This window comes from Globicephala melas, chromosome X (genome assembly GCF_963455315.2).
Source record: "Globicephala melas chromosome X, mGloMel1.2, whole genome shotgun sequence".
NCBI classification, from domain to species: domain Eukaryota; kingdom Metazoa; phylum Chordata; class Mammalia; order Artiodactyla; family Delphinidae; genus Globicephala; species Globicephala melas.
In genome coordinates, this window is record NC_083335.1 from 71,201,068 (window position 1) to 71,228,330 (window position 27,263).

The 27,263-nt window shown below is 37.4% G+C and overlaps 1 protein-coding gene across 6 annotated transcripts in view; it reads left to right on the top strand.

Moving 5' to 3' along the window:
• OPHN1 (oligophrenin 1) overlaps positions 1 to 27,263 on the top strand; it is a 607,786-nt gene that overhangs the window by 334,492 nt on the left and 246,031 nt on the right. For all 6 annotated transcript variants that reach the window (XM_030847098.2, XM_060292179.1, XM_060292180.1 and 3 more), the window contains 4 exons: positions 13,734 to 13,844; positions 16,423 to 16,527; positions 18,347 to 18,476; positions 20,983 to 21,086. In XM_030847098.2, the coding sequence (XP_030702958.1) occupies positions 13,734 to 13,844; positions 16,423 to 16,527; positions 18,347 to 18,476; positions 20,983 to 21,086 (450 nt within the window). The remainder of the gene's footprint in view (positions 1 to 13,733; positions 13,845 to 16,422; positions 16,528 to 18,346; positions 18,477 to 20,982; positions 21,087 to 27,263) is intronic.

The window sequence follows — 27,263 nt, forward strand, 5'->3', positions numbered from 1 at the left end:
TGTATATTTTAGATACCTGTCCTTTATCAGATATGTTTTACAAAGATTTTTTTCCAGTCTGTGGCTTATCTTTTCACTCAACAGAATTTTTCACAGAGCAGAAGTTTGTAATTTTAATGAAATTAAACTTATCAATATTCTCTTTCATGGATCATGCTTTTGGTGTTATATCTCAATCGTCATCACCAAATCCAAGGTCACCTAAAATATCTCTTATGTTATTTTCTAGGAGTTTTATAGTTTTGTGTTTTACATTTACTTCTATAATCCATTTTGAGTTAATTATTATGCAAGGTGTAAGGTCTGTCTCTAGATTCTTTTTTTTTTTTTGGCATGGGGATATACAGTTGTTCCAGCACCATTTTTTGAAAAGACTATCATTTCTCTATTGAATTTTCCTAGATCCTTTGTCAAAGATCAGTTGAATATGTTTATGTGGATTTATTTTAGGCTCTCAATTCCATTCCATTGATCTATTTGTTTTTTTCTTTCACCAATACCATACTGTTCTGATTACTATAACTTACCAGTAATTTGAAGTCAGATAGTGTCAATATTTTGATTTGTTTTTCTCCCTCAGTATTGTGTTGGCTATTCTGGATATTTTTGCCTCTCCATATAAATTTTAGAATCACTTTGTTGATATCTAGAAAATAGCCTGCAGGGATTTTGAATTGGACTACATTGAATCTATAGATCAAGTTGTGAAGAACAGACATGTTGATAATATTGTCTTCCTATATTTATACGTGGACTATCTCTCCATTTATTTAGATCTTTGACTTATTTCATTAGAGTTTTGTAGTATTCATCAATGTATCTTGTACATATTTTTTTATTTATACCTAAATACTTCATTTTTTTCTTCTAATGTAAATGATACTGTGTTTTAAATTTCAAATTCTGAATGTTCAGCGTTAGCATATAAGAAAACAATTGACTATTGTATATTAACCTTGTATCCTGAAATTGTGCTATAGTTCATTAATAGTTCCAAGAGATTTTTGTATATTCTTTAGGGTTGTCTACATACATAATTGTGTCATGTGCAAAAAAGGACAGTGTTAGTTCTTCCTTCCCAATGTATATACCTTTTATTTCATTTTCTTGTCTTATTGCAATAGCTTGGAATTCCAATATGATTTTCATAGTTATTCCTAATCTTAGAGGCAAAGCATCTAGTGTCTCACCATTAGGTATGATGTTAGCTGCAGGATTATTGCAGATGTTCTTTATCAAGTTGAGGAAATTCCCATATATTCCTAGTTTGCTGAGAGTTTTTATCATGAATGAATGTGTGTTGGATTTTGTCAGACGCTTTTTCTATATCTCTTCGATCATATTATTTTTCTTCTTTAATCTCTTGATGTGATTAGTTACATCAACTGATTTTTGAATGTTGAACCAGCCTTGCATTCCTGGAATAAATCCCACGTGGTCCTGGTCTATAATTATTTTACACCTTGTTGCATTTGATTTGCTAATATTTTGTTGAGAATATTTGCCTCGATGTTCATGAGAGAGATTGGTTGTACTTCTTCTGTATTGTAATATCTCTGTCTGGTTTTGATAACAGGGTCATGTTGGCCTTAGAGAATGAGTTAGGAAATATTCCCTCTGCTTCTATTTTCTGGAAGAGAGTGTAGAATTTAGTATCATTTCTTCCTTAAAATGTCAGGTAGAATTCACCAGTGAACCCAGCTGGGCCTAGTGCTTTGTTTTTTGGAAGGCTATTAATTATTGATTCAGTTCCTATGTGCTGCTTTCACTGAATCCCACAAATATTAAATTGTATTTTCATTTTCATTTGAAAATACTTTTTAATTTTTCTTGAGGACTCCTCCTTGACCCATGTGTCATTTAGAAATGTGCTGATTAATCTCCAAGTATTTTGGTGTGTTCCAGCTATTTCTGGTTTTTGATTTCTGTGTAATTTAACTGTGATCTGAGAGCATACTTTGTATGATTCCTGTTCTTTTAAATTTGTTCAGATGTATGTCCCAGAATGTGATTGATCTTGGTGATTCTTTTGTGTTAGCTTGAAAATAAGCTGTTGTTGGATGAAGTGTTCTATAGATGTTGATTACATCTACTTGCTAATGGGGTGTTCAGTTCAATTATGTCTTCATAAGCATACCTCAGAAATATTGTGGGTTTGGCTACAGACCACTGCAATAAAGTGAATATTGCAATATAATGAGTCACATGATTTTTTTGTTTCCCAATGCATGTAAAAGTTATCTTTACATTATCCTGTAGACTGTTGAGTGAGCAATAGCATTATATTTTTTAAAATGTACATACATTAATTTAAAAATATTTTATTGCTAAAAATTGCTAACTATCATCAGTCAATGCAGTGTTGCCATAAACCTTCAATTTGTAAAAAACACAATATTTGCAAAGCACAATAAAATGAAGCACAATAAAATGAGGTATACCTGTACTGATTTTCTGCTTCTTCGATCTGTCAACTATTGGTAAAGGAATGGTGAAGTCTCCAACTCTTAATAGTAGACTCATCTATTTTTCCTTGCATTTCTATCAGATCTTGCCTCACGTGTTTTGATGTTCTGTTATACATAATAAGGGTTGATATATATTCTTTCAGAATTGACCTATTTATTATTATGTTATGCCCCTTTTTTTTCCTGATAGCTTTCAATTCTCTGAAGTCTCCTTTTTTGGAAATTAATATAGCTACTCCAGCTTTCTTTTGATTTTTGTTGGCATGGAATATTTCTTCATACCTTTACTCTGAAAAATGTTTAAATTTTTAAAATTATTTTTTAATTGAAGTATGGTTGATTTACAATATTATATTAGTTTCTGGTGTACAACATAATGATTCAGAATGTTTAAAGTTCTACTCCATTTAAAGTCATTACAAAATAATGGCTATATTTCCCTGTGATGTACAGTATATACTTGTTGCTTATTTATTTTATACATAGCACTTTGTGTCTCTTAATTCCATACCCCTATATTGCCCCTCCCCCTTTCCTGCTCCCCACTGGTAACCACTAGTTTGTTCTCTATATTAGTGAGTTTGTTTCTGTATTGTTATATACATCTGTTTATTTTATTTTTTAGATTCCACATATAAGTGATAACATAGAGTATTTGTCTTTCTCTGACTTATTTCACTAAGCTTAAAACTGTCTAGGTCCATCCATGTTGTGGCAAATGGCAGAATTTCATTCTTTTTTATGGCTGAGTAATATTCCATTGTGTGTGTGTGTGTGTGTGTGTGTGTGTGTGTGTGTGTGTGTGTGTGTATCACATCTTATTTATTCTTTCTTCTTCTGTTGATGGACACTCAGTTTGCTTCCATATCTTGATAGTTGTAAATAATGTTGTTATCAATGTTGTGGTAGATGTATCTTTCTTTTTCTTCTTTTTTTTTTTTTAACATCTTTATTGGGGTATAATTGCTTTACAATGGTGTGTTAGTTTCTCCTTTTTTTTTCATAGTTTCTGCTTTATAACAAAGTGAATCAGTCATACATAAACATATGTTCCCATATGTCTTCCCTCTTGCATCTCCCTCCCTCCCACCCTCCCTATCCCAACCCTCCAGGCTGTCACAAAGCACCGAGCCAATATCCCTGTGCCATGCGGCCGCTTCCCACTAGCTATCTACCTTACTACGTTTTTTAGTGTGTATATGCCCATGACTCTCTCTCGCCCTGTCGCAGCTCACCCTTCGCCCTCCCCATAACCTCAAGTCCATTCTCTAGGAGGTCTGTGTCTTTATTCCTGCCTTACCCCTAGGTTCTTCATGACATTTTTTTTTCTTAAATTCCATATATATGTGTTAGCATATGGTATTTGTCTTTTTCTTTCTGACTTACTTCAGTCTGTATGACAGACTCTAGGTCTATCCACCTCATTACAAATAGCTCAATTTCGTTTCCTTTTATGGCTGAGTAATATTCCATTGTATATATGTGCCACATCTTCTTTATCCATTCATCCGATGATGGGGACTTAGGTTGATTCCATCTCCGGGCTATTGTGAATAGAGCTGCAATGAACATTTTGGTACATGACTCTTTTTGACTTTTGGTTTTCTCAGGGTATATGCCCAGTAGTGGGATTGCTGGGTCATATGGTAGTTCTATTTGTAGTTTTTTAAGGAACCTCCATACTGTTCTCCATAGTGGCTGAACCAATTTACTTTCCCACCAGCAGTGCAAGAGTGTTCCCTTTTCTCCACACCCTCTCCAGCATTTATCGTTTCTAGATTTTTTGATGATGGCCATTCTGACTGGTGTGAGATGATATCTCATTGTAGTTTTGATTTGCATTTCTCTAATGATTAATGATGTTGAGCATTCTTTCATGTGTTTGTTGGCAGTCTGTATATCTTCTTTGGAGAAATGTCTATTTAGGTCTTCTGCCCATTTTTGGATTGGGTTGTTTGTCTTTTTGTTATTGAGCTGCATGAGCTGCTTGTAAATTTTGGAGATTAATCCTTTGTCGGTTGCTTCATTTGCAAATATTTTCTCCCATTCTGAGGGTTGTCTTTTGGTCTTGTTTATGGTTTCCTTTGCTGTGCAAAAGCTTTGAAGTTTCATTAGGTCCCATTTGTTTATTTTTGTTTTTATTTCCATTACTCTAGGAGGTGGGTCAGAAAGGATCTTGCTGTGATTTATGTCATAGAGTGTTCTGCCTATGTTTTCCTCTAAGAGTTTGATAGTTTCTGGCCTTACATTTAGGTCTTTAATCCATTTTGAGCTTACTTTTGTGTATGGTGTTAGGGAGTCATCTAATCTCATACTTTTACATGAACCTGTCCAGTTTTCCCAGCACCACTTATTGAAGACGCTGTCCTTTCTTCACTGTACATTCCTGCCACCTTTATCAAAGATAAGGTGTCCATATGTGCATGGGTTTATCTCTGGACTTTCTATCCTGTTCCATTGATCTATATTTCTGTTTTAGTGCCAGTATCATACCGTCTTGATAACTGTAGCTTTGTAGTATAGTCTGAAGTCAGGGAGCCTGATTCCTCCAGTTCCTTCTTTCGTTCTCAAGATTGCTTTGGCTACTCGGGGTCTTTTGTGTTTCTATACAAATTGCAAAATTTTTTGTTCTAGTTCTGTGAAAAATGCCAGTGGTAGTTTGATAGGGATTGCATTGAATCTATAGATTGCTTTGGGTAGTAGAGTCATTTTCACAATGTTGATTCTTCCAATCCAAGAACATGGTATATCTCTCCATCTATTTGTATCATCTTTAATTTCTTTCATCAGTGTCTTATAATTTTCTGCATACAGGTCTTTTGTCTCCTTAGGTAGGTTTATTCCTAGATATTTTATTCTTTTTGTTGCAATGGTAAATGGGAGTGTTTTCTTGATTTCACTTTCAGATTTTTCATCATTAGTGTATAGGAATGCCAGAGATTTCTGTGCATTAATTTTGTATCCTGCCACTTTACCAAATTCATTGATTAGCTCTAGTAGTTTTCTGGTAGCATCTTTAGGATTCTCTATGTATAGGATCATGTCATCTGCAAACAGTGACAGCTTTACTTCTTCTTTTCCGATTTGGATTCCTTTTATTTCCTTTTCTTCTGATTGCTGTGGCTAAAACTTCCAAAACTATGTTGAATAAGAGTGGTGAGAGTGGGCAACCTTGTCTTGTTCCTGATCTTAGTGGAAATGCTTTCAGTTTTTCACCATTGAGGATGATGTTTGCTGTGGGCTTGTCATATATGGCCTTTATTATGTTGAGGAAAGTTCCCTCTATGCCTACTTTCTGCAGGGTTTTTATCATAAATTGGTGTTGAATTTTGTCAAAAGCTTTCTCTGCATCTATTGAGATGATCATATGGTTTTTCTCCTTCAATTTGTTAATATGGTTTATCACATTGATAGATTTGCGTATATTGAGGAATGCTTGCATTCCTGGAATAAACCCCACTTGATCATGGTGCATGATCCTTTTAATGTGCTGTTGGATTCTGTTTGCTAGTATTTTGTTGAGGATTTTTGCATCTATGTTCATCAGGGATATTGGCCTGTAGTTTTCTTTCTTTGTGACATTCTTGTCTGGTTTTGGTATCAAGGTGATGGTGGCCTCGTAGAAGGAGTTTGGGAGTGTTCCTCCCTCTGCTATATTTTGGAAGAGTTTGAGAAGGATGGGTGTTAGCTCTTCTCTAAATGTTTGATAGAATTCGCCTGTGAAGCCATCTGGTCCTGGGCTTTTCTTTGTTGGAAGATTTTTAATCACAGTTTCAATTTCAGTGCTTGTGATTGGTCTGTTCATATTTTCTATTTCTTCCTGATTCAGTCTTGGCAGGTTGTGCATTTCTAAGAATTTGTCCATTTCTTCCAGATTGTCCATTTTATTGGCATAGAGTTGCTTGTAGTAATCTCTCATGATCTCTTTATTTCTGCAGTGTCAGTTGTTACCTCTCCTTTTTCATTTCTAATTCTATTGATTTGAGTCTTCTCCCTTTTTTTCTTGATGAGTCTGGCTAGTGGATTATCTATTTTGTTTATCTTCTCAAAGAACCAGCTTTTAGTTTTATTGATCTTTGCTATTGTTTCCTTCATTTCTTTTTCATTTATTTCTGATCTCGTCTTTATGATTTCTTTCCTTCTACTCGCTTTGGGTTTTTTTTGTTCTTGTTTCTCTAATTGCTTGAGGTGCAAGGTTAGGTTGTTTATTCGAGATGTTTCCTGCTTCTTAAGGTGGGCTTGTATTGCTATAAACGTCCCCCTTAGAACTGCTTTTGCTGCATCCCACAGGTTTTGGGTCGTTGTGTCTCCATTGTCATTTGTTTCTAGGTATTTTTTTATTTCCTCTTTGATTTCTTCAGTGATCACTTCATTGTTAACTAGTGTATTGTTTAGCCTCCATGTGTTTGTATTTTTTACAGATCTTTTCCTGTAATTGATATCCAGTCTCATGGCGTTGGGGTCAGAAAAGATACTTGATACAATTTCAATTTTCTTAAATTTGCCAAGGCTTGGTTTGGGACCCAAGATATGATCTATCCTGGTGAATGTTCCATGAGCACTTGAGAAAAATATGTATTCTGTTGTTTTTGGATGGAGTGTCCTATAAATATCAATTAAGTCCATCTTGTTTAATGTATCATTTAAAGCTTGTGTTTCCTTATTTATTTTCATTTTGGATGATCTGTCCATGGGTGAAAGTGGGGTGTTTAAGTCCCCTACTATGAATGTGTTACTGTCGATTTCCCCTTTTATGGCTGTTAGTATTTGCCTTATGTATTGAGGTGCTCCTATGTTGGGTGCATAAATATTTATAATTGTTATATCTTCTTCTTGGATCGATTCCTTGATCATTATGTAGTGTCCTTCTTTGTCTCTTTTAATAGTCCTTATTTTAAAGTCTATTTTGTCTGATATGAGAATTGCTACTCCAGCTTTCTTTTGGTTTCCATTTGCATGGAATATCTTTTTCCATCCCCTTACTTTCAGTCTGTATGTGTCTCTAGGTCTGAAGTGGGTCTTTTGTAGACAGCATATATAAGGGTCTTGTTTTTGTATCCATTCAGCTAATCTGTGTCTTTTGGTGGGAGCATTTATTCCATTTACATTTAAGGTAATTATCGATATGTATGTTCCTATTCCCATTTTCTAAATTGTTTTGGGTTCGTTATTATAGGTCTTTTCCTTCTCTTGTGTTTCTTGCCTAGAGAAGATCCTTTAGCATTTGTTGTAAAGCTGGTTTGGTGGTGCTGAACTCTCTCAGCTTTTGCTTGTCCGTAAAGGTTTTAATTTCTCCATCAAATCTGAATGAGATCCTTGCTGGGTAGAGTAGTCTTGGCTGCAGGTTCTTCTCCTTCATCACTTTCTGTATGTCCTGCCACTCCCTTCTGGCTTGTAGGGTTTCTGCTGAGAAATCAGCTGTTAACCTTATGGGGATTCCCTTATGTGTTATTTGTTGTTTTTCCCTTGCTGCTTTTAATATGCTTTCTTTGTATTTAATTTTGGACAGTTTGATTAATATGTGTCTTGGCGTATTTCTCCTTGTATTTATCCTGTATGGGACTCTCTGTGCTTCCTGGACTTGATTAATTATTTCCTTTCCCATTTTAGGGAAGTTTTCAACTATAATCTCTTCAAGTATTTTCTCAGTCCCTTTCTTTTTCTCTTCTTCTTCTGGAACCCCTATAATTCGAATGTTGGTGCGTTTAATGTTGTCCCAGAGGTCTCTGAGACTGTCCTCAGTTCTTTTCATTCTTTTTGCTTTATTCTGCTCTGCAGTAGTTATTTCCACTATTTTATCTTCCAGGTCACTTATCCGTTCTTCTGCCTCAGTTATTCTGCTATTGATCCCATCTAGAGTACTTTTAATTTCATTTATTGTGTTGTTCATCGTTGCCTGTTTCATCTTTATTTCTTCTAGGTCCTTGTTAACTGTTTCTTGCATTTTGTCCATTCTATTTCCAAGATTTCGGATCATCCTTACTATCATTATTCTGAATTCTTTTTCAGGTAGACTGGCTATTTCCTCTTCATTTGTTAGGTCTGGTTCATTTTTATCTTGCTCCTTTATCTGCTGTGTGTTTTTCTGTCTTCTCATTTTGCTTATCTTACTGTGTTTGGGGTCTCCTTTTTGCAGACTGCAGGTTCGTAGTTCCCCCTGTTTTTAATGTCTGTCTCCAGTGGCTAAGGTTGGTTCAGAGGGTTGTGTAGGCTTCCTGGTGGAGGGGACTTGTGCCTGTGTTGTGGTGGATGAGGCTGGATCTTGTCTCTCTAGTGGGCAGGTTCACGTCTGGTGGTGTGTTTTGGGGTGTCTGTGGCCTTATTATGATTTTAGGCAGCCTCTCTGCTAATGGGTGGGGTTGTGTTCCTGTTTTGCTAGTTGCTTGGCATAGGTTGTCCAGCACTGTGGTTTGCTGGTCGTTGAGTTAAGGTGGGTGCTGGTGTTAAGATGGAGGTCTCTGGGAGATTTTCGCCATTTGTTATTATGTGGAGCTGGGAGGTCTCTTGTGGACCAGTGTCCTGAAGTTGGCTCTCCTACCTCAGAGGCAGAGCCCTGAATCGTGGCTGGAGCGCCAAGGGCCTTTCATCCACACGGCTCAGAATAAAAGGGCGAAAAAGTAGAGGGAATTAGTAGAAGTATGAGGAAAGAAAGAAGGAAAGGAGGGAAGGAAGGAAGGAAGGAAGAAAGAAAGAAGCAAAGAAGGAAAGAAGGCAGGAAGGATAGAAAGGAGGGAGGAAGGAAGGAAGGAGGGAAAGAAGGAAAAAGACAGAAAGAAGATACAGTAAAAATAAAATAAAGTATAATAAAGTTATTGAATTAAAAAATTCTTATTTAGAAAAAAAAAAAGGGGACGGATAGAACCTTAGGACAAATGTTGGAAGCAAAGCTATACAGACAAAATCTTACACAGAAGCATACACATACACCCTCACTAAAAGAGGTGAAGGGGGAAAAATCATAAATCTTGCTGTCAGAGACCACCTCCTCAATTTGGGATGATTCGTTGTCTAAAGGAGGGAAGGAAGGAAGGAAAGAAAGAAAGAACGAAGGTAAAGTATAATAACGTTATTAAAGTTAAAATTGATTATTAAGAAAAACATTTTAAGAAAAAACCATGGACGGATAGTACCCTAGGACAAATGGTGGAAGCAAGACTATACAGACAAGATCTCACACAGAAGCATACACATACACATTCACAAAAAGAGGAAAAGGGAAAAAAATCATAGATCTTGCTCCTAAAGTCCACCTCCTTAATTTGGGATGATTGGTTGTCTATTCAGGTATTCCACAGATGCAGGGTATATCAAGTTGATTGTGGAGCTTTAATCCGCTGCTTCTGAGGCTGCTGGGAGAGATTTCCCTGTCTCTTCTTTGTTCTCACAGCTCACAGGGGCTCAGCTTTGGATTTGGCCCTGCCTCTGCGTGTAGGTCGCTGGAGGGCGTCTGTTTTTTGCTCAGACAGGACGGGGTTAAAGGAGCCGCTGATTCGGGGCACTCAGGCCGGCGGGGAGGGAGGGGCATGGAGTGCGGGGCGGGCCTGCGGCGGCAAAGTCCGGCATGACTTTGCACCAGCCTGAGGCCCGCCGTGCGTTCTCCCGGGGAAGTTGTCCCTGGATCCCGGGAACCTGGCAGTGGTGGGCTGCACAGGCTCCGCGGAAGAGGGGTGTGGAGAGTGACCTGTGCTCGCACACAGGCCCCTTGGTGGCGGCAGCAGCAGCCTTAACGTCTCCCGCCCGCCTCTGGGGTCCGCGCTTTCAGCTGCGGCTCCCGCCCGTCTCTGGGGTTCGCGCTTTTAGCCGTGGCTCGCGCCCGTCTCTGGAGTTCCTTTAAACAGCGTTCTTAAACCCCTCTCCTCACGCACTAGGAAACAAAGAGGGAAGAAAAAGTCTCTTGCCTCTTCGGCAGGTGCAGACTTTTCCCCGGACTCCCTCCCGGCTAGCTGTGGTGCACTAACCCCTTCACGCTATGTTCAAGCCGCCAACCCCAGTCCTCTCCCTGAGCTCCGTCCTCAGCTCGCAGCCCCGCCCACCCCGGCGGGTGAGCAGACAAGCCTCTCGGGCTGGTGAGTGCCGGTCGGCACCGATCCTCTGTGCGGGAATCTCCCCGCTTTGCCCTCCGCACCCGTTGCTGTGCATTCCTCCACGGCTTCGAAGCTCCCCCCTCCGCCTCCCGCAGTCTCCGCCCGCGAAGGGGCTTCCTAGTGTGTGGAAACTTTTCCTCCTTCACAGCTCCCTCCCACTGGTGCAGGTGCCGTCCCTATTCTTTTGTCTCTGTTTTTTCTTTTTTTCTGTTGCCCTACCCAGGCACGTGGGGAGTTTCTTGCCTTTTGGGAGGTCTGAGGTCTTCTGCCAGCCTTCAGTAGGTGTTTTGTAGGTGTTGTTCCACGTGTAGATGTATTTCTGCTGTATCTGTGGGGAGGAAGGTGATCTCCGCGTCTTACTCTTCCGCCATCTTCAAGGTCCCCCAGATGTATCTTTTTGAATTAGTGTTTTTGTTTTCGTTAGATATATACCCTGCAATAGAATTGCTGGATTATATGGTAGTGGCAGCCTTCGGTCCAGTGTGGAGCTGTGACTTCAGGCAAATGATGCTGGAGTCTTCTCTTGGTTCAGGCTGGTGTGTGCACCTAGGTAGTCACAGGAAACTAGTCAGTGAGACACACAGTTTCAGTCGGCCCTTTCTGCCTTGCTTTACGAGCAAGCAAGCATTCATGTGCTCCTCAGGAGCAGAATCCAGGCTTTCTGCAGCCTTTCTGATAGTCCCACTGGTACTCTGACCAGCTAAGGGGGCTCGTCTTCCCTTTGTTGAGCCCCAGGGCTGTGGGGCCCAATATGTGGCTTGAACCACTCCCCAAAGAGAATCCCCACCAGTGTAATCTCCCTTTTCCTCTGAGTCCCCTCCCAGGGGCATGAGTCCTGACCTGATTGCTTCTTTTCCCTATCTACCAAGTTCTGTGTGTGTCTTTCTTATAGCCTTAGTTGTACAGGAGTTTTTATGCTAGTCTCCAGTTAGTTTTCAGTGAGAATTATAGATATATTTTTGATGTGTTTATGGTGGGATGAACATACTCCTACTGTGCCATCTTGATTCAAGTCTCTTCATAACTTTACTTTTAATCTATCTTTGTCTTTTATATTTAAAGTGATGTCTTATACATAACATATAATTAACTCTTATTTTTTATGTGTCCTCACAGTCTCAGCTTTTTAATTGGTGTATTTAAAGTGATTATTGATATAGTTGGATAGATATCTACCATGTTTGTTACTGTTTTCTATTCATTGCCTCTGTTCTTTGTTCCTTTTTTTGTCTTCCATTCTTGTTCTGCATTCTCTTTTTTTAATTGGAAATTGTAATATGATTCCATTTTTTGTCCTTTCTTAGCATATCAGTTGTACTTTTTTAAAAAAAAACTTTCTTCGAGGTTATCCTAGTGTTTTCAATATGCATTTACAGTTAAGCCATGTCTACTTTCAAATAACATTATTCTACTTCATTGGTAGTACAGGAACTTTATAACAGAGTATTTCCAATTTCTCCCTTGAGTCCCTGATAATATTGCTGTCATTCATTTCACTTTTTCATAATCTCTAATCACCAAATACATTGTTGCAATTATTATTTTGGACAAACTCTTATTTGTAAGATCAGTTAAGAATAAGAAAAATATAAGATTTTATTTTACCTTCATTCATTGCTTCTGTAGTGCTCTTCTTTATGTTGGTACACATTTTTGACCTATATCCTTTTCTTTCTTAAGAACTGTAACACTTCTTGGACTCAGAGTCTACTGGCAACCAAATCCTTCAGTTTTTGTGTTTTTTGTGAAATTGTTTAATTTTCCTTCACTTTTGGAAGATAATGTCACTGGATACAGAATTCTAAGTTTGTGATTTTTAAAAATTTCAATGCCTTAAACATTTTACTCTACTCTCCTCTTTTTGCATTTTTTTGAAAAAATAGAAGTCTTATCCTTACTCCTCTTTGAGTAAGGTGTTTTTTTCTCTTGCTTCTTTCAAGATTTACTCTGTGCCTTTTACTTTCTGTACTTTCAATATGACATGCCTGCATGTAGATTTTTTGGTATTTATCCTGCTATTATTCTCTGAGCTTCCTCAATCTGTTGTTTGTAACTGTGTTTAACTTTAGAAGGTTTTCAGTCATCATTACTTTAAATATTTCTTCTGTTTCTCTCCTTCATTTCCTTCTGGCATTCCTAGTATGCATATCTTACACCTTTTATAATTGTCCAACATTTCTTGAATAATCTACTCTATCTTCTTTATTCCATTTTGTCTGCATTTCAGTTTTTGAAATTTCTATTGGCATATATTCAGTTCACTGATTCTTTCCTTAGCCTTGCCCAGTCTGTTGGTGAGCCCATTAAAGGCATTCTTTATTTTTGCTAGTGTTTTTGATTGCTATCATTTCCCTTTGATTATTTCTTCAAATTTTCATGTCTGCTTATATTATCCATCTGTTCTTGTGTATTGTCCTCTTTTCCATAACAGCCTTTAGCTGTAATCCCTGGTTCTATGATTTCACCATCCACCATCTCTGCCTTCTTTGAGTCTGATTCTGATGCTGATTCTTCAGACTGTGTTTGTTGGTTTGTTTTTCCTTTTTGCATGCCTTGTAATATTTTGTTGAAAGCTGAACATGATGCCCTGGGTAAAAGGAACTGAGGTAAAAAGGCCATTATTATGAGGTTTTATGCTTATCTGACTAGGATTTAGGCTGTGCTTAGTTTGCTATAGCTGTTCTTGTCAGAGGCCAAAATTTCCTCTGGTATCTTTGTTTTTTGTCTTCCCTATTGTCTTTGGATTTCTTCAGAGAGATATTCTTAAATAAGGTTTGATACTGGTTACAGCAACAGGCTTCTGCTTCTGGGCTTCTGCTCTGGCAAGCTTGGATTCTCCATATTCAACTCTCTATCCAATTTTTGAGGCAGTGGTTTTTCCTCTGACTTCAATGCTCTGTTGGTTCTAAGAAGAGTTGTTGATTCTCAGCTTAGCTTTTCCTTGTATGAGGATGGTCACAATAACTTCCAAGCTTCTTACTTGTTAGGCCAGAAACTGGAAATCTTGCATCAGTCACTTTTTCTATCTTGGCTTTATGTTCCCTATCTGTAAAATAAAGGGATAAGATCACTGCTTGGTGGCACAATTCTCCTCCAGCCCTAACATTCTGTTGAATCCGTAAGAACTGACTTACATGAATGACTATGCTGTTATGTGACATTTGTTACCCTTCTTCTACAGGCAGACCTCCAGGTGGACAAGGAGAGACACAATTTCTTTGAGTCGTCCCTTGATTATGTTTATCAAATCCAGGAAGTTCAGGAGTCTAAGAAGTTCAATATTGTGGAGCCAGTAAGTTCTATCTGTTGATGAATGGTCTAAAAATATTTACCAAATCTCAGGTAAATGTGGAGAACTTTGATTATAAAATTGGAGTCTCCAAGAATATGAAGGATAGTCAGTGCTTAGTAATGAATGTCACAGAAGTAGACACACTGGCTTATGTTACTCTTGCTCTCTCACTAATATTCTCTCTCTCACTCTTCTTTTCCCTCCCCCACACTCCTTCCTCCCCCATTTCTCTCTATAGCTATGATTTTTTCTTTATCTTTCTTTTCCTCCTCTCCTTCCTTCCCTTCCTTGATTTCTCTGTCACCTTTCATTTTACCTTGTTCTCCTCCCTTCCTTCCTCTCATACTTTCATATGGTTTCTGAATGTACTCATCATATCCCAGACACTGTTCTAGGAACTCATGTTCCTTTCATTCAGTGACTTCCCATTCTACTATTTTTACTTCCATCTTTTGAAAATTTTTCTAATTAAATAGCCTTAATTTATTATAAAAGATGACGGGCTGTGGTTTGACAACTATGTTGAATTTTAACAACTTTCTTTTTTATTATAAAATAATGTAGAAAACAATGTAAAAAACAATTGCAGAAAAGCTATAAAAACTTATATGTAGAACAAAACAAATACAACAAATCTCCCATACAGAGATGATCACTGTTAATATTGTGGCATTTTTACTCCTAAATTCCCTGTGTATCTGTTATATTCCTTTCTCTATCTATTGTGCATGTGTACTTGTAGAGGTGTGTACACATGTGCATGTGTGTTTACACATGTTACACATGAATATGTATATATCTGTGTACATGTGTATCTGTGCTCACAGTTGTATATATCTGCATATGTATATGTGCAAACAAGTATTTATTAATTTATCCAATAAGCATTTATTGAGCTTCTGTTATGTGCCAGGCACAGTGCTAAACACTGGGTATCCTATAGTGAAAAAGACAGACTCAGTTTCTGTCTTTATGAAGACTATACTTTCATGGGGTAGACAGAAGGGAAAGAAGGATACACATAAATAAAATAACTATAAGTTGTGATAAGGACTAAAACAAAGAACAAGAACAGACAGCTACTTTAGATCAAGTGGTCAAGGGGCACCTCTGAAAGTGTGATTTAAGATGAGATCTAAAGAAAGAGAAGATGAGGCAATGTGAATAATGGGGAAAGAACATTCCAGGCACAGAAAAACACATGTGCAAAGTCCGTAAGTTAGAAAAGAATGATGTGCTCAAGGAATGAAAAGATTAATGCCTTTAGATACTGGTGAGAGTGGCAGGAAACAATATCTGACAGGAAGGCATAGGATCTGTAAGCATGGTGAAGGGGTTAGGTTTTAGTCTAAGTATAGTAGAAAAATCACTGACGGGTATTAAATAGGATATGACATGCTGATTTTGTTGTGTGGAGAAGGACTTGGAAGTGGGCAACAGTGGGATTGAGGAAACCAGTTCGGAGGCTACTGCAGTGGTCTAGGCAAGCAAAAATGTTGCTTTGGGTTCAGATGGTGGTAGTAGAAACAGAAAAGAATGATTGGATTAGAGATATATTTTAGAAGCAAAACTGACAGGAATTACTGATTGATTAGATTGAGATGTGAGTGAAAGAAATCAGAATACTTTCTGGCTTGATTGACTGAGTGGGTGGTGGTGTCATTTCCTGAGATGGGAAACCTTGGAGAGAAACAGGAAGAATGTCTATATAACTGTGTGTGTGCTACACACACTCATATGCATTTATATGTATGTGTACATATATATGTATATATACATACGTGTATAGTACATAAATGTGTACATAGTTTTTATATGTTTATGTATATATAGTTTGTGTTTATGTACATATATACACACATATTTATGTGTTTGTATGTATATATGTGTGCACATATGTATATGTACTCACCTGTTTACTTTCTAAAAAGAACAGAGCAGTTTTTACTACTTCCTATTACACTCTACTATTACCAGCATTGAGCATTGCTTTTAAAATGTTTGTATTTGATAGATGAAGATTGTATTTTCTTTTGTTTTTATTTGTGTATATTTGATTTTTATTGGGGTTGAACATTTTAAACATTAAAAATATATTTTATTGATCATTTCTACGTCTTCTTCTGCAATGTCCCAACCCCTCCCTGAAACATTTCTAACTTGAAAATTGGTTTTCAAAAAAAATATCCTTGGATCTTTTAGCATTATGACAGTCTTCATTATGCCATTTAGCCATTTTAATTTATTGAGTACCTATTCTGTGCCATTCCTGAGGATATAAAGACACAGTCTATTCCCACATTATGTCCATATTGTCCACATTATGAATGGTTTTATATGCTATCTGAAAAGGGTATTGATGAATAAATTTGGTAATAGTTCTTATTTTGTAGATCTGAGTCCAGTGTTAATGTTTAACCTAATAAAAGAATAGCTATGTGTAGACCTGTTTGTGTTTGTGTTACTGCTTTTAACACTATACTCCACTGTGTGGAGTTTCTTTTTGTGCATCTATTTCCTTTATTTGATTAATGAGAAGGTGCTGGTGATAAAGTTATTTTTATACATTTTTCCCTAGGTCTTGGCCTTTCTTCATAGCCTCTTCATTTCCAACAGCTTGACCGTGGAGCTCACACAGGATTTCCTCCCATATAAACAGCAACTCCAGCTCAGTTTACAGAATGTGAGTTTACATGTGGGTTTCTTCACCTGTCTCTGCATTCCAATTGGATTTCAGCTCTAATATCTTGACCTTGGAGTTCTAGGTTATTACATCCCAGATAATTTGTCAGGACAGACTGGTATGGATCACAAATGTTTTAGTGTACTAGATTGTTCTTACTCTTCCAGTTTCAGCTCTTCCCTGTGTTTGAGGCTGACCATTGTTCAAACCCACCCTTCTACCCACTGACGTGTCTATCTATCCAATATTTATTAAATGTTGCTAGTTTGTTATATCTCTCCCAGATCAGAAACCACCTATGCGCTTTTTAAAGCACAGGTCTTATGCTCCTTCCCTGCTAGTTAGTCAGGACACTCTCTTTGTAGGTTTTATTACCACAAATGCCCATTTTCCCCTCTTTTCCTTTTCTCACTACTTTTCTCATTACATTACTAGAGTTGAATAAATTATTTTTAAAGGTTGTCTCCACCTTCTTTCCCATGCTGTTTCTTTTTTTTTTTTTTTGCGGTACGCGGGCCTCTCACTGTTGTGGCCTCTCCCATTGCGGAGCACAGGCTCCGGACGCGCAGGCTCAGAGGCCATGGCTCACGAGCCTAGCTGCTCCACGGCACGTGCGATCTTCCCAGACCGGGGCACGAACCCGTGTCCCCTGCATTGGCAGGCAGACTCTCAACCACTGCGCCACCAGGGAAGCCCATCCCATGCTGTTTCTTATAGATGGGCATAGGCACACCCTTCCCTTCCTTGTCACATATATTATTTTTCTCATTTACTTATTTAACCCACATTTAACAAATACTTATGTATGTAATGAGCATATACTCTGTGCCAGACATTGTAAAATGCACTGGACATACCATAATGAGGCATGTTAGTTTTTGCCTTCAAGGAATATATAGTCTCTTGGAGCCGAGAGATATAAACAGAGATATATCATAATTACTTATGAAAAGTGCTAAAATACAGTTAAGACCAAAAAAGTTAAAGCATAGAGAGTGGAATAATTGACTATCTGGTACAGTAAAAGAAGGCATCACTGAGTTAGTGACTTTGGACTTGTTACATTGCATAAAATTTATAGTTGTATTTTTAGATGGAAACGGTAAGTTGAAGTGGAAATAAACTTTACTTGGTTGTTTAGGAGAATGCTGATTTACAGGTATTGTTAATTGTTGTTTTTCTTTCTGGGTACTGTCTTTCACCAGAATGTGAGCGCCCCTCTCTTCTGCTGATTTACAAAATATTCCTATAACCAGGAATATTTAGTTGTGTACTTTTAAATATATTACTTCTTAACATTAGCTTTTGCTATTCATGGGCATGAAAACATAGGTTTTCCATTAACCTATGTTCAAAGAGAGCACCCTGTCATATCCTTTATTCTAATGGCCTGGATTTGATTCAGAGTCAAGTAGGCAGTAGCTTTACTTGAGGCAGAATGTAGAAGTTGCCGTGATAATATTATCTTTGGGAACCTCCTTTATAGCCTCCCTTTTCGTAAGGCAGGGGTCAGTCTGATGCTCAGAATTCTTAGAGCCTTTATTTATTGGAGACTTTTGTCATTTTCATTAGAAAATGTCTCCCAGATGTGGTTTTATGGGTACATTGGTATTTATGTTTCCCTCTCCCATTTAGACTTTAGTACTGTTAAACTCCACTAAACTGTTTTCTAATTACTATGCCATTCAACATTTGTTTTTTTGCTATGTTGTAGCACATGGTGAAAGCCAAGAAAACTCTGCAGTGGGTCTCTGACCAGTGAATGCTTATTCATCATGATGGTGATGATGATAATGATTATGATGATAATGTCTTACAGACAAGAAATCATTTCTCCAGTACCCGAGAAGAGATGGAAGAACTTAAGAAAAGGATGAAAGAAGCTCCACAGACATGCAAACTTCCAGGACAGCCAACCATCGAAGGCTATCTCTATACACAAGAGAAATGTATGTGGGAATACAGGGATAGCTACTGGGTTTCAGTAGGCTGACACCAGCTGCCACTTGGCTTCTCCAAACTCCAGGCACCCATATAGTTCATAGACCCCTGCCAGCTATACCTATTTGGAGAGTAGTGTGGGAACAGAGAAAACAAAAAGGAAGGAGAAATTGGAGGAGGAGGTTAAGGATTTGTCTTACAAAGGCTGTGGGATGATAAGACCTAAGGTTTTCTCTGAGATTCAAAATGGGGATTGTTAATTGCTTAATCCTTTCAATGACTCTTTGGGGCTAAAAGGGAGGTAGGAGAAAGGAGACATAAAATAATACTTATTATACCTACTATATTCCAGGCATGGTGTTAAGTGCTTTAAATATACTACCTCATGAAATCTTTGAAACCACCTTATCATACCCATTTTACACATGAAGCCACCGAGGCTTAGAGAGATCACTAGTTGAAAGTCACCCAACTATCATGTATCAGGGCTAAGTGTAAATTCAGGTTTGGGAAATGCCAAAACCTATGCTCCTACAGCTATACCCTATACCTTCCACTGCCTTAGGATGATAAACTTGCCCTTAAAGCACTACACAACCATTGCGATTTCAGTGCGCAACACAGTTGTTCATTGCTAACCAAGGAAAATGGGTTAACTTATCTGGTCACTGAATATCGCAGAGGGTTCAAGCTTTTCTACCTCCTAAATAACATTATGTAAACTTGTATGTGCTATTTGATTTTCCTTTTGAACTATGACCCAATGTCCCCAAAGCCTGTGATTTCATTCCCTGACCAGAATTATTCTACCTGGTGAGTAGGCAAATGAGACTACCCAGAGGTTACCAGTGGCAAAACCCACGGAAATCCACAAAACATGGTATTTCAGCAGTGATATTATCATGCTTTTCATCCCTTAGAGCAACTCACTTTGATGGTTTTCAAAGATGTGTTCTTCTATTTGTCAGGTTCATCTCTTCAACTCTCCATTGCAGGATCTCTCAGTCTCAGTGGTATTGACATTTCAGGCTGGCTAATTCTTTGTTTCGAGCAGTTATCCTATGCATTATAAGGTGTTTAGAAGCATCTATAGCCTCTCCCCACTTTATTCTAATAGCACTTCCCAGGTGTGATAACCAAAAATGTTTCTAGACATTGCCAAATATCCCCTGGGAGGCAAAATTGCCCCTACTTGAGAACCACTGTTATATTATAAGAGAGGCACAGAGTAATGAGTATGTAATCTTGGCTCTAATATCAACTAACTATGTGATCCTTCTATGCCCCAGTTTTCTAATTTGTTAAATGGATATGACATTCCTACTCAGTTGAATGTACGCTTACTAAGAATCCTTTTTGCCAAACAATATGCAATGCATTGGGGGTACAAAAAATGGATCAAGCTTGGTTTTTGCCCTCAAGAAGTTCACAGTCTGATTAAGACACAAGTATATCGAGAACTATAATGAAATGTGTTGAGCACTGCATTTGGGGCATATATCTAAGGGTTTCACTGAGGAAGTGATATATGAACTGAAACTTGAATTATGACTGGGAGTTTGACAGGTAAAGAAAATGGCAAAGAAAATTCCAGGTGTATACCACTGCATGAATAAAGGCACAGAGGTGTGTGAGGTTATAGTTTGTTTGTAGGGTCTTGGTTTTACAAGGACAGTCCTGGTTTATACTTGTTGTCCTGATATAATTAGTGATAGTGCCTTATTCACTCTTAAATATGTCTTGAACTTGGTCTATATATTATATTGCCACCTATTTTTTTGGTAACTGAATATAATTCCATGAGACAAGAGCATAGAGGTGAGGGTGGCAAAAGACAAAGTTGGAAAGGTAAATACGATCACATTATAAAAGGCTTTGTGAGCCAACCTAAGGAGTTTGGAGAGAGTGGGAAAGCCATGGGTGGTTTATAATAAAAAGAATGATATAAATAAACCTATAATTAAAAAAATATTTCTCTAACAAAAGAGTAGAGAATGGGCTAGAAAGGAGTGATCACAGATAGGGGAAACCAAAGAGAAGGCCACTGAAAGAATTAATTGGAGAAATAGTGAATTTTTGTTTTGTTTGAAAGAGCTCATAAAACATTTTTTAAAAAGTCAGAAATAGGGTCCTGAATGAATTCAGTTCTGAAAGGGGTGAAAGGAGAGACATGTAGGGGATTGAAGGGCAGGTTACAGGGAAGGAGGAGCAGAAGATTACAGATGTTTCCAGATCATACAATAGGATATATAATGGGAGCATTCACAGGGAACATGGCAAGGAGAGTGGTTTGGAGCAAGCCAGAGCAGATGTGGAAAGCAGTTGATGATGATTAGGTTATCCATCTGTGTAGTGGGCAAGTGGTACTGCACGGCTGGAGCTCAGGGGAAAAGTAGCACTAGATCTGGATCATGACCATGAAGAATAATCTGTACACAGCTTCTGTCTTAGGGGTGGACTGACCATGAAGACAAAATACTTATTCTATCAGCTCACTGTTGCCTATCTTTGTAGGGGCTTTGGGAATATCCTGGGTGAAATACTACTGCCAATATGAGAAAGAGACCAAAACGCTCACCATGACACCTATGGAGCAGAAGCCAGGTGCTAAGCAGCAGGTCAGTTCTTTTATGGGCCACATTTTTTTGAAATACATCTGTGACTGCATCTCAGAAAAGAGTATATGTTGACTTTGTGTCAAAGAATCAAGTCCACCACTGTTGTGTGAAGCCATGACTTCATATGTTCTTTGTGGCCTAAGTTTGCATTGGGCCAGATACTACTCAGTTGAGTGAAAAATCTGTGTTAATGATTCTAGGCCTTCTGAAAGTGCCTGTACTTTTTTAGATCATTATTACAAGAGTCTATCACATTGTACAAAGAAAATTTGCAAAAAAATATGGTTAAATTGGAGGAGAGTATTACTTGCTTTTTTTTTTTTAACATCTTTATTGGAATATAATTGCTTTACAATGTTGTGTTAGTTTCTGCTATATAAAAAAGTGAATCAGCTATACATATACGTATATCCCCATATGCCCTCCCTCTTGCATCTCCCTCCCACCCCCTCTATCCCACCCCTTTAGGTGGTCCCAAAGCATGGAGCTGACCTCCCTGTGCTATGCAGCTGCTTCCCACTAGCTATCTATTTTACATTTGGTAGTGTATATATGTCCATGCCACTCTCTCACTTCGTCCCAGCTTACCCTTCCTCCTCGCCATGTCCTCAAGTCCATTCTCTATGTCTGTGTCTTTATTCCCGTCCTGCCCCTACATTCTTCAGAACCTTTTTTTTTTAGATTCCATATATATGTGTTAGCATACGGTATTGTTTTTCTCTTTCTGACTTACTTCACTCTGTATGACAGACTGTAGGTCCATCCACCTTACTACAAATAACTCAATTTTGTTTCCTTTTATGGCTGAGTAATATTCCATTGTATATATGGCCACATCTTCTTTATCCATTCATCTGTCGATGGACACTTAGGTTGCTTCCATGTCCTGGCTATTGTAAATAGTGCTTCAGTGAACGTTGTGGTACATGACTCTTTTTTGAATTATGCTTTTCTCAGGGTATATGCCCAGTAGTGGGATTGCTGGGTCGTATGGTAGTTCTATCTTTAGTTTTTTAAGGAACGTCCATACTGTTCTCCATAGTGGCTGTATGAATTTACATTCCCACCAACAGTGCAAGAGGGTTCCCTTTTCTCCACACCCTCTCCAGCATTTATTGTTTGTAGACTTATTGATGATGGCCATTCTGACCGGTGTGAGGTGATACCTCATTGCAGTTTTGATTTGCATTTCTCTAATGATTAGTGATGTTGAGCATCCTTTCATGTGTTGGCAATCTGTGTATCTTCTTTGGATTACTTGCTTTTAAGAAGGCTCTACTATAGGATTCCTTTAAATAGTTAAGACTTTAAAATACAAAACATTTTCCAAAATTCCTTTTTTCAAGGAGTATTCTGTTGCCTAAAGTTGGAATAATCTATACCCCACATTGTATGTAATGCTCAAATATCTTTAAACAGTTAATGCATCTTCTTCTGCCCTCCAAACTTTCCCCTACTCTCCAAAATGGCAAGATGAGTTTAACACACTGAGAAGATAGTTCACTAACCTGGAGGAACCTGATCTTATATATATATGTTATATTATGTTATACATTATATATTATTTTTTATGTATGACCACCCAGCTAAAAAAATTATTCTGTTATCTCACTTTTGCCTATCTTGGTAGGGGCTTTGGGAACACATGCACACACACACACACACACACACATACACACACACGCACACATGTACACACACCTGAATGTTTCTTAAGATAAAAGCTGATAGACTGACTCTTCATATTCTAAAAGTAGTTAAGTGTGTCCCTTTAACTGTTTCTCAGACAGGGTCTTAGGGCATATTTTTAAGGATTTCCCTTATTTACAAATTGTTTATAAAGTGAAAAAAAGATTTACTTGTTAGCATTGAAAGTTGTGGTGCATGAAGACCCAATTTCGATAGGCAGAAATTTGGAGACTTTTTCTCCGTTGCTGGTGCTTTCCATGGAAGATCTCTCTTATGTGGCTTATTCATAGGAAATTAGTGATGATTGAGATTTGGTGGCAGACTGTTGAAAAACTGCTTTTCTTTTTTGTCATTAACCACAAGTTTTGCCACTCTGCTTTGAATGTGGATTAGACATGGGATGCACCTCTAACAGAGCATACCATATTGGGTCTCCACAACCCTCATCCATGTTTCTATGCGGGCCAGTTATTCATCCATGAATCCAAAACTCTCCTTAGTTTCCAGTCTGCCAATTGCCAAAGAACCTTTCAACGTGGTTCCAATAAATTGTGCTGTAGCACAGAATTTGTCCCATTTCTGTCAGAACTTAGCTTATGTATCTGACTGGCAAGTGCTTTTAAGTAACACTATCATGTAGTCTCTTTCTTTTCTTTTTCTACACACATTACTTTCCAAACTTTGGACTTCAAAGTTCCTTTCTTAGGCAGGTCCTACTGCAAAGCTGAGGCCAGAGGCAGCAGATACCACGTTCATAGGTTCTTAGCAGATGAGAGCAAGCCCTTCTTTTAGTTATTCTTTCCCCCTGCCCTTTTAATTGAGTGGCTACTTGCAAAACTGCAGTAAGTGTCAGCCTAAGCAATTTAAATATGGGACTCTTTATGGAATGGAAAGAGGAACTTGCTTGACCATTTACAGCAAAGGGGAGGTGGAAGTAGTTACTTTAATTTCCATAAACTGAATTGGAGATGGTTTCTTCTTATCATTTCTCTCAGTTCCTTTTACTAGTTTGTGTTTTAGAAAGGTAAATAATACAAATAAGTGAGACTATAATAATGATAACACCATAAAAGCCACTATTTATTCAATGTTTGCTGTTCACCAGGCTCTGAGCTAGACATTTGCTGCCATGGGCCATTTACTTTCTCAGCAGCACTGTGAAGTATCATTAGCCCAATTTGGAGTTGGAAGAATTAGCTCTCTTTCTGACTGTGGTACTTACAAGTGTACTCTAGTAGTTCAGCTTATCAACTTCCATTTGGGTTGTACTGCTTACTTTACAGAGCACAATCCCAAATACTATTTTATAAGATTCTCATCCCTTCCCTTTCAGGTAGTTGTAAGAGGCAAGAGAGCTACATTTTGAATCACAATAACTAGTTTTACCTATTTATTCATTTACTTATTCCTTCATTCATTCTTCATATCAAATATTTTTCCCTTCCAGTTATACTGAGATATAACTGACATACAGCACTGTATAAGTTTAAGGTGTACAGCATAATGATCTGACTTACATACAATATGAAAGTATTATCACAATAAGTTTAGTGAACACCCATTGTCTTATACAGGTACAAAATTAAAGAAAAATTTTTTTTCTTGTAATGAGTACTCTTAGGATTTACTCTCTTTACAATTTTCATATATAACATACAGAAGTGTTAATTATATTAATCATGTTATACATAACATCCCTAGTATTTACTTATCTTACGATGGGAAATTAGTACCTTTAGATGCCTTCGTCCAATTCCCTATTCCCTCAGCTTCCACCTCTGGTAAGCACAAATCCAATCTCTGTTTTCTATGAGTTACTTTGTTTATTTGTTTGTTTATCAAGTATAATTGACCTGTAACACAATGTTAGTTCCTGATGAACAACATAGTGATTCGGGATTTCTATGTATTATAAAAGGATCACCATGATAAGTCTAGTTATGATCTGTCACCATATAAAGATAGTACATAATTATTGATTATATTCTCCATACTGTACATTTCATACCTGTGATTCATTTATTTTGTAACTGGAAATTTATACCTCTTAACCTTTCTCACCTATTTTTCACATCCTGCCCCCCCTTTCCCTCTGGCAGCCACCTGTTTGTTCTCTGTACCTATGATTCTATTTCTGTTTCATTATGTTGGTTCATTTGTTTTGTTTTTTGGATTTAACATATAAGTGAAATCATATGGTATTTGTCTTTGTCTGACTTGTTTCACTTATCATAATACTCTCGAGGTTCATCCATGTTGACGCAAATGGCAAGATTTCATTCCCTTGTATGGCTGAGTAATATTCCATGGTTTTCATATACCACATGTTTTTTAATCCATTTATCTACTCGTGTGCACTTAGATTGCTTCCATATCTTGGCTATTGTAAGTAATGCTCAACATAGGGGTGCATATATCTTTTCTAATTAGTGTGTTTGTTTTCTTCTGACAAATACCCAGGAGTGGAATTGCTGGATCATATGGAAGCTTTATGTTTAAATTTTTGAGGAATCTCCATACTGTTTCCCACAGTCGCTGCACCAATTTAAATTCCCACCAAGAGTGTACTAGGGTTTCCTTTCCTCTACATCCTCACCAATATTTGTTATTTGTGGTCTTTTTGATGATAGCCATTCAGTCAGATGTGAGGTGACATCTCATTGTGGTTTTGATTTGCATTTCCCCAATGATCAGCGATGCTAAGCATCTTTTAATGTTCCTGTTGGCCATTTGTTTGTCTTCTTTCAAAAAATTCAGGCCCTCTGTCTATTTTTTAAATAGTTTTTTTTTAACTTTGAGTTTTATGAGTTCTCTGTATATTTTGGATATTAACCCTGTATCAGATATATCATTTACAAATATTGTCTCCCATTCAGTAGGTGGCCTTTTCATTTTGTTTATAGTTTCCTTCGCTGTGCAAAAGCTTTTTAGGTTGAAGAAATCCCATTTGTTTATTTTTGCTGTTGTTGCCCTTGCCTGAGAAGACAGATCCAATAAAATATTGCTAAGCCTGATGTCACAGAGAGAACAGCCTATGTTTTCTTCTAGGAGTTTTATGCTTTCAAATCCTACACTTAAGTCTTTAATTCATTTTGAGTTTATTTTTGTATATGATGTGAGAAAGTAGTCCAGTTTGATTCTTTTGCATGTAGCTGTCTAGTTTCCCAACATCATTTATTGAAGAGACTGTCTTTTCCCCATTGTATAGTCTTGCATCCTTTGTCATAGATTAATGGACTACATAAGTGTGGGTTCATTATTGGTCTCTCTGTTCTGTTGCATTGATTTATGTGTCTGTTTTTGTGCCAGAACAATAATGTTTTGATTACTGTATCTTTGTAGTATAGTTTGAAATCAGGGAGCATGTTAACTTCAGCTTTGTTCATCCTTCTCAAGATTGCTTTGGCTACTCAGGGTTTATGCATTTACATACAGATATTAGAATTACGTGTTCTAGTTCTGTGAAAAATGCCATTGCTAGTTTTATAGTGATTACATAGAATCTGTAGATTACCTTGGGTAGTACGGTCATTTTAACAATATTAATTCTTCTAATCCACAAGCATGGAGTATCTTTACATTTGTTTGTATCATCTTCAGTTTCTTTCATTAGCATCTTATAGTTTTCTGAGTATAGGCATTTTACCTCCTTAGATTATTCCTAGGTATTTTATTTTTTTATGAGATTATAAATGGGATTATTTTATTAATTTCTCTTTCTGATAGTTTGTTGTCAGTGTGTACAAATGCCACAGATTTCTGTATATTAATTTTGTATCCTGCAACTTTACTGAATTCTTCAATGAGTTCTAATAGTTTTTTTGGTAGCATCTTTAGGATTTTGTATATGTGGTATCATGTCATCTGCAAACATTGACACTTTTACTTCTTCCTTTCCAATTAGGATTTGTTTTCTTTTTTCCTTGTCTGATTGCTGTGGCCTGCAATGCCAATACTATGTTCATTAAAACTGGTAAGAGTGGGTATCCTTGTTTTGTTTCTGGTCGTAGAGGAAATGCTTTCAGCTTTGCACCATTGACTATGATGTTAGCTGTGGGCTCATCATATTTGACCTTTATTACGTTGAGGCATGTTCCCTGTATATCAATTTTGTTAAGAATTTTTTTTATCATAATGGATGTTGCATTTTGTCAAAAGCTCTTTCTGCATCTCTTGAGATGATCATATGATTTTTTAGTCTTCAGTTTATTAAGTGGTGTATCACATTGATTTGTGGATATTGAACCATCCTTGCATCCCTGGGGTAAATCCCAGTTGATTATTGTATATGATCCTTTTAATGTACTGTTGAATTGGCTTTCCTAAAGTTTTGTTGAGGATTTTTTTCATGTATGTTCATCAGTGATATTGGCCTGTAATTTTCTGTTTTTGTGGTGTCTTTGTCTGATTTTGATATCAAGGTGATGCAGGCCTCACAGAATAAATTCAGAAGTGTATTGCCACTATAATTTTTTGAAATAGTTTGAG